Genomic DNA, 16,681 nt, shown 5'->3' with positions numbered 1-16,681 from the left:
CTGTATACACTATACCCAGTTAATAATAAAATGTATACACTGGATACACTATAACCAGTTGTATATACACTGTATACCCTATAACCAATTATATATACACTGTATACACTATAACCAGTTATATATACACTGTATACACTATACCCAGTTAATAATAAAAAGTATACACTGTATACACTATAACCAGTTAATCATGAAATGTATACACTATACTCAGTTAATAATGAAATGTATACACTGTATACACTATAATCAGTTATATATACACTGTATACACTATACCCAATTAATAATAAAATGTATACACTGGATACACTATAACCAGTTGTATATACACTGTATACCCTATAACCAATTATATATACACTGTATACACTATAACCAGTTATATATACACTGTATACACTATAACCAGTTATATATACACTTTATACACTATAACCAATTATATATATACATTAACGGACCTGATACTGTCCGAATGTAAAAGTGTTTCCCCGTCCTCTCTTATCCTTCCTCTGAACCAGAGTCTTTCTGCCTAAACTAATCATCATCTTCATCTTCTCTGAGTGTTTGTTAATAGCTTCAATATCTGTGAGTTTTAGTTGAAAGTGTTGGTCTGCTGCCATCTGGCTCTACAACAGCAAAAGGCTGAGACACATGATTTACAAAATATACTGTACGTAAATGCGGCAAGAATATATGCAATATCTGATGTAAAGCACTACTCTGAAACACTGCATGATAACACTATTGCGTAACACTACTCTACAATACTACTCTCTAACACCACAGCTGTATAACGCTACTATATAATACTGCGCCATAACACTACTGTACAACACTACTCTTCAACACTTGTGTAACGCTAATCTAAAACACTACATTATAACAATACAGTATAATGCTACTCTATAATACTATTGTGTAACACTACTATATAACACTGCCTCATAGCACAAATGTATAACACTCTCTGAAACATTCCATCATAATGATACTATGTAACACTATTGTAAAACACTGCATCATAATACAACCCCAGAACACTCCTGAAAAACAACTACACGATGCTGCAGATCCTGAAACAGGTTATGTACCTTAATTATGTGCTTTAATTATGTACCTAATTACACAGAAATATATAACTATATTCACACCTGCTCAATTGTCAACTCTTTCAACTTGCCAACTGGAGAAACGCCTCTATACATAGCACCATTGAACGTCATCGGCACTTCGTAAGTATCCTGCCACATTTTCTTTGTAGCCGCCTCGGATTGAGAAAGATACGAATCGGCACTTCTGTCTGTCATGTTATCATCGTGGTTGAACATCTACAATGATTCAAATGACAGCTTCAATGAGTTGTATGTAAGCATTTAACCTTATGTCCGCATATAACTTTTATGTGTGTATGTATCTCTCATGTGCGTATTTTATTTGAAACCCGTATTACATTAAAACTGAGTAGTTATGACATTAACTGTTCATAGATATTGTAACAGCTGCTAGTAAGTATTATACTAACTACTAGTAAGTATTATATTAACTACTAGTAAATATTATACTAACTACTGGTAAGTATTATACTAACTACTAGTAAGTGTTATATTAACTACTAGTAAGTATTATATTAACTACTAGTAAGTATTATATTAACTACAAGTAAGTGTTATATTAACTACTAGTAAATATTATATTAACTACTAGCAAATATTATATTAACTACTAATAAGTATTATATTAACTACTAGTAAGTGTTATATTAACTAGTAGCATATACCCGGTAATACATCAACAAACAGTCTGTACTCTTTATACTACAGGTTATATTTATGTAAAACTTCATCAGCACTTTTTGTATAAAAGAATTAAAGGCTTCATATGACCGAAATTAAATTGATAAGTTATGAAAACTTACACACAGATAATGAGATGATAATTATATATATATACATGTATATATAATTATACAGAACGACAATAAAACAATAAAACAAGGACGTGGATGTTTTGTGATTGCAGTTTAAAACATAAAAATGTCGAAATTTGAGTCACTCAACAACCCCTGTTGTAACAAGCCCTTGATATCCTTTGATTATGTGTTAGTTTTTGCAAAAGGTGATGCAAAGATGATTGCCACACTAAATCAGCTTTAGAATTCTCGAAGTGAGCTTGATAGAAATTAATGTTTTTGTCGCCATTACTGCACCGCTGGAGCATTTACTATGCAGAACAGAGAAAATTATCCGCACCAAAAAAATGTTTAACAGCATTGGCAGCGAATGACATCAGAAAGAGCTGAAAGATGACAACTCCTGCTTTTAAAAGCTAACATCTCCCAACTGATGTAGAGATCATAGCTTGAGTCACTTTAACTTTTATTTGCAATACCACATCAACTTCCTTCATGAATAGCTTTATGAATAACTCTCTAACATTGTAAATGTAATAACATATTTTGACCAATGTTAAACAAACTAATAACTTATAACAGGATGTATATTACTTAAATAAACATATGCAACCCAGCATTGTGCATCTCTCCTAAATTGCACATGATTAAGCCTTAAATCATCCCCACATAAGAGAAGATACCAAGGAAAATGAAAATATATAGCAATTTCAGTAGGAATCATATTTTATGTTTTGTCTCACTCAATAAACTTTGTTAAAGGTGAAGCAAAAAGCTTGAAGGTTTGACCAGAATACAACAGACTACTGCTAACATCATGACAAACTAGTATGTACCAGAATACTGCAGACTCCTGCTAGCGTCATGGCAAACTAGTATGTACCAGACTGCAGCAGACTCCTGCTAGCATCATGACAAACTAGTATGTACCAGAATACTGCAGACTCCTGCTAGCATCATGACAAACTAGTATGTACCAGAATACTGCAGACTACTGCTAACATCATGACAAACTAGTATGTACCAGAATACTGCAGACTCCTGCTAGCGTCATGGCAAACTAGTATGTACCAGACTGCAGCAGACTCCTGCTAGCATCATGACAAACTAGTATGTACCAGAATACTGCAGACTACTGTTAACATCATGGGAAACTAGTATGTACCAGACTGCAGCAGACTCCTGCTAGCATCATGACAAACTAGTATGTACCAGAATACAGCAGACTACTGCTAACATCATGACAAACTAGTATGTACCAGAATACAGCAGACTACTGCTAGCATCATGACAAACTAGTATGTACCAGACTGCAGCAGACTCCTGCTAGCATCATGACAAACTAGTATGTACCAGAATACAGCAGACTCCTGCTAACATCATGACAAACTAGTATGTACCAGAATACTGCAGACTACTGTTAACATCATGGGAAACTAGTATGTACCAGACTGCAGCAGACTCCTGCTAGCGTCATGGCAAACTAGTATGTACCAGAATACAGCAGACTACTGTTAACATCATGGCAAACTAGTATGTACCAGAATACAGCAGACTCCTGCTAACATCATGACAAACTAGTGTGTACCAGAATACAGCAGACTCCTGCTAGCATCATGACAAACTAGTATGTACCAGAATACAGCAGACTACTGCTAGCATCATGGCAAACTAGTATGTACCAGAATATAGCAGACTACTGCTAACATCATGACAAACTAGTGTGTACCAGAATACAGCAGACTCCTGCTAGCATCATGACAAACTAGTATGTACCAGAATACAGCAGACTACTGCTAGCATCATGACAAACTAGTGAGTTTGCACCAGACTGCAGCAGACTACTGCTAGCATCATGACAAACTAGTGAGTTTGCACCAGACTGCAGCAGACTACTGCTAGCATCATGACAAACTAGTGAGTTTGCACCAGACTGCAGCAGACTACTGCTAACATCATGACAAACTAGTGCGTACCAGAATACAGCAGACTCCTGCTAGCATCATGACAAACTAGTATGTACCAGAATACAGCAGACTACTGCTAGCATCATGGCAAACTAGTATGTACCAGAATATAGCAGACTACTGTTAACATCATGGGAAACTAGTATGTACCAGAATACAGCAGACTACTGCTAGCATCATGACAAACTAGTATGTACCAGAATACAGCAGACTACTGTTAACATCATGACAAACTAGTATGTACCAGAATACAGCAGACTCCTGCTAGCATCATGACAAACTAGTGAGTACGCACCAGACTGTAGCAGACTACTGCTAGCATCATGACAAACTAGTGAGTTTGCACCAGACTGTAGCAGACTACTGCTAGCATCATGACAAACTAGTGAGTACGCACCAGACTGTAGCAGATGTGATTTTAAATATGAGCTTGCACAAAAGTTTAGTAGACTTTATGAAAAAGTACTGGTATCTAGTTGCTATCATTGCGACAGTTGATACTCGCTATTGTGTTCAAGTTGCAGCATTATACATATATTCTGTCATGTCAATCTGTCTGCAACTATAGATATCAGAATTGCAATGTCAGTCGATCGAAAAGTTTTAATCGCAATCAAATTATATCTAGTTTAATCTTGGAACATTCTGGCAATCAGATCATGTCAAATATAAAAACAATTCAAATAATAAAAAATACAGATACTATCTTACAAAATCTATTGACGTTTTGTACAAATTCATCTCTAAGGAATAGGCAATACCTTGCCAAGATATGCAACTGTGTCTTGCTTGTAGAGATGAGGGTGAAGCTGGTGCGTATGCCAAGCGAGGTCCGTGTCATAGCAGGGTACGAGGAAGGCATCAGGGTAAAAGGTCTTCAACTGCAGCATCATCTAAGAAGATGGTTAAATGAGTAACTGCAAGTGACTCCGAACTGGAACATTTCCAACTTGAACCACAGGCTACAGAGCGATAATTAGATGAACGTTGAAGAGACTATCTAGTGTTTCCTAAGATGACTACTAAATATCTAGAGCCTTATTTAGTAGAAGAGTAAAGACTTAAGAAAGAAGAGAACAACGAGTAGAAATACCTTGTAGCGAAGAATGGCATTACCAAGGAAGTAGAAATCCCTATAGTGAGGGAGGCTGACATTATAGTAAAATGCACTCTGCCTGACGGCTGCTTCAACCAGGTCATATGAGCACTGAGGGCTGTAACCCGCTCCCTGAACAGCTTGCTCTTCTGATGTAAGAACTATGGTGAAGCTTTCATTCTATAGAATAAGCAAACGTCTTATTATGATCAAGGCTGTTCCTCTACTAATAATTGGTACTAGTGGTTCAGTACAACTGTACTAGAGGTTCAGTACAACTGTACTAAACGTTCAGTGCAACTGTACTAGAGGTTCAGTACAACTGTACTAAGGGTTCAGTACAACTGTACTAAACGTTCAGTACAACTGTACTAGAGGTTCAGTACAACTGTACTAGAGGTTCAGTACAACTGTACTAAGGGTTCAGTACAGCTGTACTAGAGGTTCAGTACAACTGTACTAAGGGTTCAGTACAACTATACTAGAGGTTCATTGCAACTGTACTAGAGGTTCAGTACAACTGTACTAGAGGTTCAGTGCAACTGTACTAGAGGTTCAGTACAAATGTACTAAGGGTTCAGTACAACTGTACTAGAGGTTCAGTACAACTGTACTAAGGGTTCAGTACAACTGTACTAGAGGTTCACTACAACTGTACTAGAGGTTCAGTACAACTATACTAGAGGTTCGGTACAACTGTACTAGAGGTTCAGTACAACTGTACTAGAGGTTCAGTACAACTGTACTAAGGGTTCAGTACAACTGTACTAGAGGTTCATTGCAACTGTACTAGAGGTTCAGTACAACTGTACTAGAGGTTCAGTACAACTGTACTAGAGGTTCAGTACAACTGTACTAGAGGTTCAGTACAACTGTACTAGAGGTTCAGTACAACTGTACTAAGGGTTCAGTACAACTGTACTAGAGGCTCAGTACAACTGTACTAGAGGTTCATTGCAACTGTACTAGGGGTTCAGTACAACTGTACTAGAGGTTCATTGCAACTGTACTAGAGGTTCAGTACAACTGTACTAGAGGTTTATTGCAACTGTACTAGAGGTTCAGTACAACTGTACTAGAGGTTCAGTACAACTGTACTAGTGGTTCACTACAACTGTACTAGAGGTTCATTGCAACTGTACTAGGGGTTCAGTACAACTGTACTAGAGGTTCAGTACAACTGTACTAGAGGTTCAGTACAACTGTACTAGAGGTTCATTGCCACTGTACTAGAGGTTCAGTACAACTGCACTAGAGATTAATACAACTGTACTACGAGCTCAGTACAACTGTACTAGTGGGTAAGTACAACTGTGCTAGTGGTTCAGTTAAACTGTACTAGTGGTTCAGTTCAACTGTACTAGAGGTTCAGTACAACTCTACTAGATGTTAGTACAACTGTACCAGAGGTTTAACACAAGGTAAATGAGATCCCTGGTGAAAACTGCAGCAGAGTATTTCGTATAACACACAGATGAGATTAGAGATCTTGTGGAGGTTAGAGGCCGTGCGACGTGAGGCATATTCTCGTTTCATAGGCAGTCTCATGGGGCAAACACGTTATGTAGATTACCCTAGTACACTTTTATTTGGCTAGTAACTAGTTTCGTGAGTAGCATACAGAGTAAAAATTTCGCTGCAACTTAATTTCGAGGCTCTGATGAGTGTGAAAATATAGTGATTTGAAAATAAATGAAGTGGAACAAACAGATTAGATTCCTCAGGTCCAGTTCGCTAGTAAGAAAAATTTATCAATTTGGGACTAGTTCGTAGTTGTAAACCGCAGGTAGAAATGTGTGGGCGAGATCGATAATTCAATTTGATCGCTTGCTGCCATTTGTTTCTTGGACTATCAATGACGTCTAGGTCTCTCTATATGACAATTTTATTGTGGATATCAATGAACAAAGCTATTTAATTTCACGTTTTCGCTCGTTCATTATGATAGTTTAGTTTCACTCATGAAATTTCTGCAAGAAGATGACTCCGCAAAAACGCAAAAGTTAGATGACGCGAATGCAAGTGTCCTAGGGTAATCCAAAACTTGGAAAGGCGTTCGTTACATAATTCTATTGATGATGGCATCAGTGAATATTTGGTAAAAACATGGGAAGCCTAAAATATCCCTTGCCTGTTTGAATAACAGTTTTGATACAACAGAGTAAGGTTTCATCAGATAGAAGGGAACAACAATAAAGATAAATTTGTGAAGTGGAGATATAATACTTATCTCTGTAATAAACTCCAGGGAATCCTCAAACACTATGAATCGCTCAAGCTTGATAACAACCACTGATTGCCTGAGAAAAAATTACTGCTGGCTACCAGCAGGCGGTGAATGTTAGTTTACCTGCTTACCTATGTCATTATCTGCTTACCTATGTCATTACCTGCTTACCTATGTCATTATCTGCTTACCTATGTCATTATCTGCTTACCTATGTCATTACCTGCTTACCTATGTCATTATCTGCTTACCTATGTCATTTGAGACATTTACAAAGCGGCCTACGTGGTCAGGCCAACCAGCTGGTGGCTGTTTCCTAATAAGTAAAGATAAGGCTAGCTACCCTTACGCAGTAATTGTGTCAAGGTGCCTTTTGCTTATGTTTTTCCAATAATCATAGGCCTACATGTAGTTCTTCCCAAACCACTGGAAAGTATGTTCTTTTGTTTTCAAATAGCCGCAATGATGGTTTGAAAATCGTTTGAGCAATTAACAAATTTATTAGGAAGTGGTAAAATGAAAATTGGACAATGTGAAATATTTTATGAAGAATAAGAACATGCAGTAAATCGTGCTTGATATATCTAGTAGAGGAAGTTGATATGTCTAGTAGAAGAGGTTGATATATCGAGTAGAGGACGTTGTTATATCTAGTAGAGGAGGTTGATATATCTAGTAGAGGAGGCTGATATATGTACATATCAGCCTCCTCTACTAAACCTCCTACAATATAAATTCTGCTTGAAGTAAAAAATGTTATGTAAAGTCTTTGCTTTGTATTGCGTAGGAACTTCCATATAAAATAAAGTGTCAAATCGGTGCAAGTTCTCAAATTCGATTTGAACAACAGATCTCATAAGTAGTCTCATAAGTAGTCTCATAAGTAGTCTCACAAGTAGTCTCATAAGTAGTCTCATAAGTAGTCTCATAAGTAGTCTCATAAGTAGTCTCATAAGTAGTCTCATAAGTAGTCTCATAAGTAGTCTCATAAGTACAGTTTCATAAGTAGTCTCATAAGTAGTCTCATAAGTACAGTCTCATAAGTATTCTCATAAGTAGTCTCATAAGTAATCTCATAAGTAGTCTCATAAGTAGTCCTATAAGTAGTCTCACAAGTAGTCTCATAAGTAGTCTCACAAGGAGTCTCATAAGTAGTCCTATAAGTAGTCTCATAAGTAGTCTCACAAGTAGTCTCACAAGTAGTCTCATAAGTAGTCTCACAAATAGTCTCATAAGTAGTCTCACAAGTAGTCTCACAAATAGTCTCATAAGTAGTCTCGTAAGTAGTCTAACAAGTAGTATCATAAGTAGTCTCACAAATAGTCTCATAAGTAGCCTCATAAGTAGTCTCATAAGTAGTCTTACAAGTAGTCTCACAAGTAGTCTCATAAGTAGTCTCATAAGTAGTCTCATAAGTAGTCTCATAAGTATTCTCATAAGTAGTCTCACAAGTAGTCTCATAAGTAGTCTCACAAGTAGTCTCATAAGTAGTCTCATAAGTAGTCTCCCAAGTAGTCTCCCAAGTAGTCTCACAAGTAGTCTCATAAGTAGTCTCATAAGTAGTCTCATAAGTAGTCTCATAAGTAGTCTTATAAGTAGTCTCACAAGTAGTCTCACCAGTAGTCTCATAAGTAGTCTCATAAGTAGTCTAACAAGTAGTATCATAAAATGCCGTTTTTTTCGGGCCGCACTCGAGAGAGCAAACGATGTATAGAGGTATATCTCTTATATATAAATGTACTAGTACTCTAGCAGTTTAATGCGCCATGATAAATTGTCAGGTGTGTTCATAAATCAAAGAGAATATAAGTAACTGCACAAGTATTCAGAAGTAGTCAACGGCGGTTGATCAGCGTGAAATTCCGATTGGTTAGTCAACCAATCGGAATTTCACGATTTGGAGTCTGATTGAAATCAATCTTACATGTATATTTTAAAGTCACCGTTCTTACGATAGTAAATACATATTATTGTATTACTCTATTTTAAGCATATACATGTACAAAATTTTCATTTTTTTATTTTCACCATATATTTGCTGTCTAGAAAAAATTGATATAAATCGACAAAATTAGCCTAATAATGACCCTAAATCAAGTGTAAGTCATAAGAAAAAGAAGAAAAGTTATTGATACAAACCAATACTACGGTTACCACTAAATTAAAAGTTCAGTTTAGTGTTTTCCTATTTCAAGGGGGAAGGAGTGAGTTTAGGAAGATCTTGGAACAGATTGAACTATTTATAAGGATTTTATGCTTCATGTAACATAAAATCCTTATAATTTGAATGGTCTCGGAATGAATTATTTACGTTGTAGGAGTGTCTACTGTATAAATGTATCTTACTCGCTTACCAGTATACCCTCACACAAGAGCACCTGCATCATCTGGCAGGTAAAGAATAGCTAAACCAGAAACACTAACTAACCTTATCGACATGAGTAGACCAAATCTGATGGGCATCAACAGGTGAGGAGTTCAATGGCGAGTAATCAGGTATATAATCAACGAGCTTGGTGCAATCTGAACGATAGGCAAAAGGTGACAGCATGTGGCAATGCCAAACCCAGTGAATGTCCAAAGGCACCCCGCATACCGGTGCACTTGGCTTGGCTCCAGCTACGGCTGGTAGGAAAAGGGTCTCATATCTAAGGATGAAATAAAGGCGGTTTTGTTAGAAATGTGCTTCGTTTGCTTTGAATACTATGTATATACCTATGTCTATGAGTACTATGCATATACCTATGTCTATGAGTACTATGTATATACCTATGTCTATGAGTACTATGCATATACCTATGTCTATGAGTACTATGTATATACCTATGTCTATGAGTACTATGTATATACCTATGTCTATGAGTACTATGCATATACCTAGGTCTTTTAGCATGTTAGGTATGTCTAAAGCATCTTTTTTGTTCCTCAACAGTTGTCCCATTTATATGTTTACTTGGGCCATAGGGACTTGAGATATGACTGTCATGCAAGTGCCAAGTATTATTGGTACTTTGCCAACAAACATTATGCTTTTTAGCTAAAGCTTTATACAAGCTAATATTATATAGTACTGTCTCATTATAGCTATTAATAATGCTTGTAGCTTTTTACAAAGCTTTTCTATGACCAAACATATAAATACTTGGGTTTTCTGTTATCAAATCAGTTGTCTCTGGAGTGTGCAATAAACCATTTCTCTAATTTAATACTCTATTTAATTGCTTCTGTGCAGAAACATAACAGAAGCTAATTGGCAACAAGGATTTCTCTTTTGAACAGTTACAAAGAGTTTTGTTCAGATTTTATCATTGATAAAATCGATACAAAGAGTTCTAGTTTATTACAAGAGTAACTGTTCAAAATTGCACCACTACAATGGCAGAAGTAGCAGACCTGATCAAGCTAATGCAGAAGCAGCAGGAGGACCAGAGACAGCAGCAAGAGGAGCAGATCAAGCTAATGCAGAAGCAGCAGGAGGACCAGAGACAGCAGCAAGAGGAGCAGAGAAAGCAGCAAGAAGAGCATAGACAACAGCAGCATGAGGAGTTCAAGCAGCAACAAGAGGAATACAGACGTCAGCAAGATGAAAGAATGGAGGAGAATAAGAAACTGATGGAGCTACTACTACAAAACCTACAACGGAAACAAGAAACAGCTGCAACCGCTGTTCCAGCCTTCCCAGGTTTTGACCCAACAGCAGAGCTACTAACAGATTACATAGACAGATTCAACACATTCATTGCAGCAAATTCTATTCATCAAGACAAGATTGCTGGCACTTTTCTCACCAACCAACAGCGTACACTCTACAAGCAGCTTAGTAATATGGCAGCTCAGCTTTCAACACCCAAGCAGATCAACGACCTCAACATGGATGAAATACTGGAATTTCTCAAAGACCAGTATGACCCTAAGCGCTTCATTGTTAGAGAGCATTACAAGTATTGGAGTGACATGCAGAGGAAACCTGGAGAAACTATTCAAGAGTTAGCTGCCAGAATTCGTCAAGATGCAACTACATGTGCCTTCATAGACATTACAGATCCATTAGATGAGGCTCTCAGAACAAGATTTATCTGCTCTGTAAACAATGAAGCAGTTCTCAAATCTCTCTTCAAGGTCAAGGACAATGAACTCAACTTCAATAAAGCTATACAGGTAGCACAGGAAACAGAAGAAGCAGCTAAAGTTGCCAAAGAGACAGTTTATGGAAACTCGTCTAAAGTCAACAAGGTTGCTCAACAGAAATCAAGATACAAACCAATCCAGAAAAACAACTCTACACCTGACAAGCAGAAGGAAGGAAAGCTATGCTACAGATGTGACCGAACTAACCATACAGCGGATGACTGCAGATTCAAAGCAGCCACCTGCAACTTTGTTCTAAACAAGGTCACATAGAAAGAGCATGCAAGAAAAAGAAATCATCTGCAGCAGAAAAACCAGTAAAGATGATAGAATGCACATCAACCAAGATGGTGAAACTTGCTGAAAACATCAAACTGGAGGGAGACAACTTCACACTTGAACTGGACACTGGAGCATGTGACAACTTCATCTGTAAATCAATATGGGAGAAGCTAGGAAAGCCAAACCTAAAACCTACTACAGTTAACTACAAATCAGCCTCAGGACATCTCATAGAGACGCTTGGCAGATGTGAGCTAACTGCCCAATTGGATGCACAGAAAGAAGTCAGACTACCATTTGTGATTAGTGCTGTACAAGATCTCAACCTACTAGGAAGAACTGCTGTACAGCAACTAGGCATCTCTATTGATGACAAGCTACAACAGAACCTTGTATCAACAATCACAGAGAACCAGCCAGATGGGAGGTTACAAATCAAGAGTAAGGAGATGTGCAAAGAATTTCCAGAAATATTCAAAGACGAGCTAGGATGTCTCAAGAACCTTGAACTAGAGATAAACTTCAAACCTTCAACAAAGCCAGTCTCTGCCGACCCAGACCAGTTCCTATTGCCTTGACAGAAGAGCTCAACCAAGCATACGAAGCAGGTGTAGCTAAAGGCATATGGGAACCAACTCAATTCAACCAGTATGGAACACCAGTTGTACCTGTACGCCAAGCTGCAGGGAAGATCAGAGTATGTGGAGACTACTCCAAGACTATCAATAATCAGCTAGAAACACATAGGAAACCTATCCCACTACCAGAAGATCTAATCAGAAAACTAGGTGGAGGCTATTGCTACACAAAGATTGATTTAGCAGATGCCTACAATCAAATATTGTTGGCACCAGAAAGTCAACGACGACTAGCACTATCAACACACCGAGGAGTACTACTACAGAAGAGGTTGCCCTTTGGCATAAGCTCAGCACCAGGGTATTTTCAAGAAATCATGGAGCAACTGACACAAGACCTCCCAGGAGTAGCAGTATACCTAGATGATATACTAGTGAGTGGAGCCAATGCAGAGAGCCATCTACAAAACTTACGTCGACTTCTTCAAAGATTAGAAGAAAGAGGGCTCAGATGTAGAAAAGACAAGTGCTGTTTTGCTCAACCTACAGTAGAGTATCTGGGACACAAACTCACTTCAAAGGGAATCACTAAAGGAAAGAAGGCAGATGCAGTACAACAGATGCCAGTCCCAACAGACTTAACTCAGCTAAGATCTTTCTTAGGAGCTACACAATTCTACAGCAAGTTCATACCCAATCTGTCACAACTCACAGGACCATTGCACAAACTGACACGCAAAGGAGAGACCTGGAAGTGGGGCACTGAACAAGAAAAGAGCTTCAACAAACTGAAAGATATGCTATCAACTGATAGTGTCTTAGCACACTTCAACCCAGATCTTGACATTGGAATCTCATGTGATGCTTCAGAAACTGGACTGGGAGCTGTACTATTTCATCGTTATCCTGATGGAAGTGAGAGACCAATAGCCAATGTTTCAAAAACACTGACCAGCACACAGAGGAAATATGGACAAATACAAAAAGAAGCTCTCTCAATCATATTTGCTCTAAAGAAGTATCCTATACATCCCTGGATGCTACCTGAGAAGCCATGGAGTCGTCTTCACTTAGATCATGCAGTGAACTTCATGGGCAGCCAATGGCTAGTGATGATAGATGCCTACTCAAAGTATCCATGCATACACAGGACGTCATCTACTTCTACCAGAGCTACCACAGACATCTTAGAGGAGATATTCGCACACTTTGGATACCCTCACACCATAGTCACTGACAATGCTACCAGCTTCACCTCAGGAGAGTTTCAGCAGTGGTGTCAAGAGAAGCATTGTTCACCTCACTGGAGCACCCTACCATCCAGCTACAAATGGCGCAGCTGAAAGACTAGTACAATCCTTCAAACAAGCCATGAAGAAATCGTCACTCTCACCTAAATCTGCACTACAACAGTTCCTGATGCACTATAGAAGGACACCACTTCCTACAGGATACTCTCCCAGTCAGCTGCTGAATGGAAGACAGATGAGATGCAAGATTGACACCCTATTGCCATCACCCGCACACATAGCACAGTTTCATCAATCCAGAGAAGTCAACCGATCGGCAGAAAAGACAGTTAGCAAGATACACAGCTACAATCTTGGAGCACCATGCTATGCCTTGTATCATGGACCTAGACGCAACAGACAACCTAGATGGGTTCCAGCCATTGTTACTAAGATATATGGAACTCGTAGTCTCAATGTCAAAGTGGTACCAAAGGGACCTACTTGGAGAAGACATGTTGAACAACTCAGACCAAGATACTCAACAGAAGAAGATCAAGACCCTGGAGATAAACCTGATATAACAGAGGAGACAAAACTGCAACTACCAGCCCCTACAGCTGTAACAGAGCAACCTCCGTCTAGAAGAAGACCACGCAACCCTCGTCTACCTGATGGAGATGAGTATAGCAGAGACAAACCCCGAAGGTCTAAGAGAACCAGAAAGAACCTTTAGCTTAGTGAGGAGGTGTCATGCAAGTGCCAAGTATTATTGGTACTTTGCCAACAAACATTATGCTTTTTAGCTAAAGCTTTATACAAGCTAATATTATATAGTACTGTCTCATTATAGCTATTAATAATGCTTGTAGCTTTTTACAAAGCTTTTCTATGACCAAACATATAAATACTTGGGTTTTCTGTTATCAAATCAGTTGTCTCTGGAGTGTGCAATAAACCATTTCTCTAATTTAATACTCTATTTAATTGCTTCTGTGCAGAAACATAACAATGACTATGACCTAATTACAAGGCTGATAGACTGAATACTGCCTCCCTTGATACATTATTGAATTGTGAGCACTTCGAAACCATGGTTCCCATATCAGTTGCGAGACCCCCGGCAGTTATTTTGCGCAATAAAACACTTGCGGGGCTAGGCTCGACGGCTTATGTTCACATAAAACTGCGCCACTGATTATCACATAAAAATGGCCGCTCGTCGTTCCGCTTCGACAGTGCTGACCTTCACCTGTAAAGTGAATTTCGAGAATGTTTTGCCTGCAGTTCCTTGTGAAAGTTGAACACCGCCGAACTCTTGCGTTGACTGCTGGCAACTACCGGCAGTACTCTGCATGTAGGTTCCTATTCTACCGCCGATAGCCGTGCGATCTTGTGACCGGTGCTTACGGCATATTTGAAAAACAGGCTTTAAGGACCAGGCAGTCACGACCAGATATCACGCATGCATGAGTTTAGCTTCTATCAGCCTGCCACAAGTAATATGTAGACAAAAAGCATTAAATATAGTGCGGTTTTACCTTGGATTTAGAAAGAAGGAAATCGTAGATACCCTTTAGTAGCTGACACTACTTTTGAGTAAATTGATTCCGTGCCAAATGGAACATGCTCTCAGGCACAGATACCGGCCAACCAAATGGAACATGCTCTCAGGCACAGATAACGACCAACCAATGAGCTGACCTGGTGTACAGGTGAGCAGAGGAAATGCTGTTAAACCTTGACACAAAGAACTGACAAAAGTTGCTGTCTCTTGATAACATTTGTGTTGGCCAATTACGTTTTCAACTGCATTTTTTAAATATAAAAATGGATCTTCCCAGCTAACAAAATTCGCTAATAAAATGCAAGCGATGCAAAATCTTTTTGCACAAGCATTGAAATTCTAGACGAAGTCACTAACACTGAGGGTTCTTTCAACACAACTTGCAAAACTTGATCCAATGTCTGAAGGATCGACCTTTGTGATGTGTAATGCTACATTGTTTAACAGTTGGTCCATAACACCGAACAAGATCAAACCTATTAATCTTTTCCTTGATGTCTCATTTTGTGCATCAATGAAATATGAAGTAACACTTGTAGTGCCCACATAAACGCTGTGTCAAGGTCGATCGCAACAACAGCTGATTCAGACCCATGTGTCTGAGATATTCGGCGGTAGTTATGGCAGTTTTTGGCATGCTTGAGTCGATCTGTCAGGGTCCACCTCCTTCTAGGAGCGGCACATTCCTGACAGAATGTATTTTTCAAAACCCATGCATTTAATATTTTTTATTCCTCTGCAGTCACAATGTAGGTCAATGGAAGTATTTTTTATCGATTTTCCAATATATTGACCTTTTCTCTATCAACTTTTTGTCATAGACAGTAATTTATTGAAGCAGAAATCAGTCCAAAGCAAAGCGACCCCTATACTTGCTGTGTGATGCGACTGCTCTGATTGCCTAATGATGCTCGACTTATCCACTCCAGTGACCTCAATTTGATAAACTCCCTCCCACAGACTTGACTCCTATTTTAACTGATACTCAGATATCTGAATACAAAGATAGGCATCTGATAACATGTAAATTAGTCAGTTGGGATAGCCAACATATTGACTGCATACTTGGTATGATCTTGTTGAAATAAAAACACAACTATTATCTGGCATGTTTGATAGTTTATATAGAAAGAAGGACTACATTAACAGATTCTTGAATAAAAAACAGCTCTTCTACTCACCGTCTAATAGCGTTGCTCAGCACTGGCCCTGGAGTTGCTAAAAGAGGGTACTTCTCAACTTCTTGCAAAAAGTCTAACTCGGCCTTCATGGCTGCCACATGAGCCTCCTTCGTCAGCGAGAAAGGGATGGCATCGGCTGTTTTGATGTTAGGATGAACCATGATGGATCGTCTGTTGCTGATCAGTTTTATGTCGGTTGGTCACTCAGATTTTCTACATTTGCCTGTAATAGTGACTCTAAAAATAGAACAGGTCAGTTGCACAGTATTCAACAATCTGCTGAATGGGCAAGACAGCTAATACACTGCGGCTTGTAACACCACCTTCCTTGTCAATCAACTCCATACATAACTAAAATGAAAGAGAGAAATTGAAAGCAGGTCAAGAGCTTTTGAGAAGAGATTTACGTTATTCATAATTCTGCGAGTTACATAATAATCAGACTCAATCCAGAGATGTTTAATGAAGCTGCCTGAGTCTGAATGTATGAGTGAGATGGTACATATAG

At 38.5% G+C, this 16,681-nt stretch overlaps 1 protein-coding gene across 1 annotated transcript in view; it reads right to left on the bottom strand.

Annotated features, from left to right (window-relative positions):
• LOC137387156 (uncharacterized) overlaps positions 1 to 16,334 on the bottom strand; it is a 39,502-nt gene extending 23,168 nt beyond the window's left edge. The window contains exons 1-7 of the mRNA XM_068073477.1: positions 16,174 to 16,334; positions 9,637 to 9,856; positions 8,545 to 8,856; positions 8,242 to 8,496; positions 4,979 to 5,161; positions 1,161 to 1,337; positions 468 to 635 (exon numbers count right to left, since the gene is read on the bottom strand). Of these exons, the coding sequence (XP_067929578.1) occupies positions 468 to 635; positions 1,161 to 1,337; positions 4,979 to 5,161; positions 8,242 to 8,496; positions 8,545 to 8,856; positions 9,637 to 9,856; positions 16,174 to 16,334 (1,476 nt within the window). The remainder of the gene's footprint in view (positions 1 to 467; positions 636 to 1,160; positions 1,338 to 4,978; positions 5,162 to 8,241; positions 8,497 to 8,544; positions 8,857 to 9,636; positions 9,857 to 16,173) is intronic.
• Positions 16,335 to 16,681: the final 347 nt, after the last annotated feature.

The sequence above is a fragment of the Watersipora subatra genome, chromosome 2 (assembly GCF_963576615.1).
Source record: "Watersipora subatra chromosome 2, tzWatSuba1.1, whole genome shotgun sequence".
NCBI classification, from domain to species: Eukaryota; Metazoa; Bryozoa; class Gymnolaemata; order Cheilostomatida; family Watersiporidae; genus Watersipora; species Watersipora subatra.
Note: the sequence above shows the minus strand (reverse complement) of the source record. Positions and strands in the feature narration are given on the sequence as shown.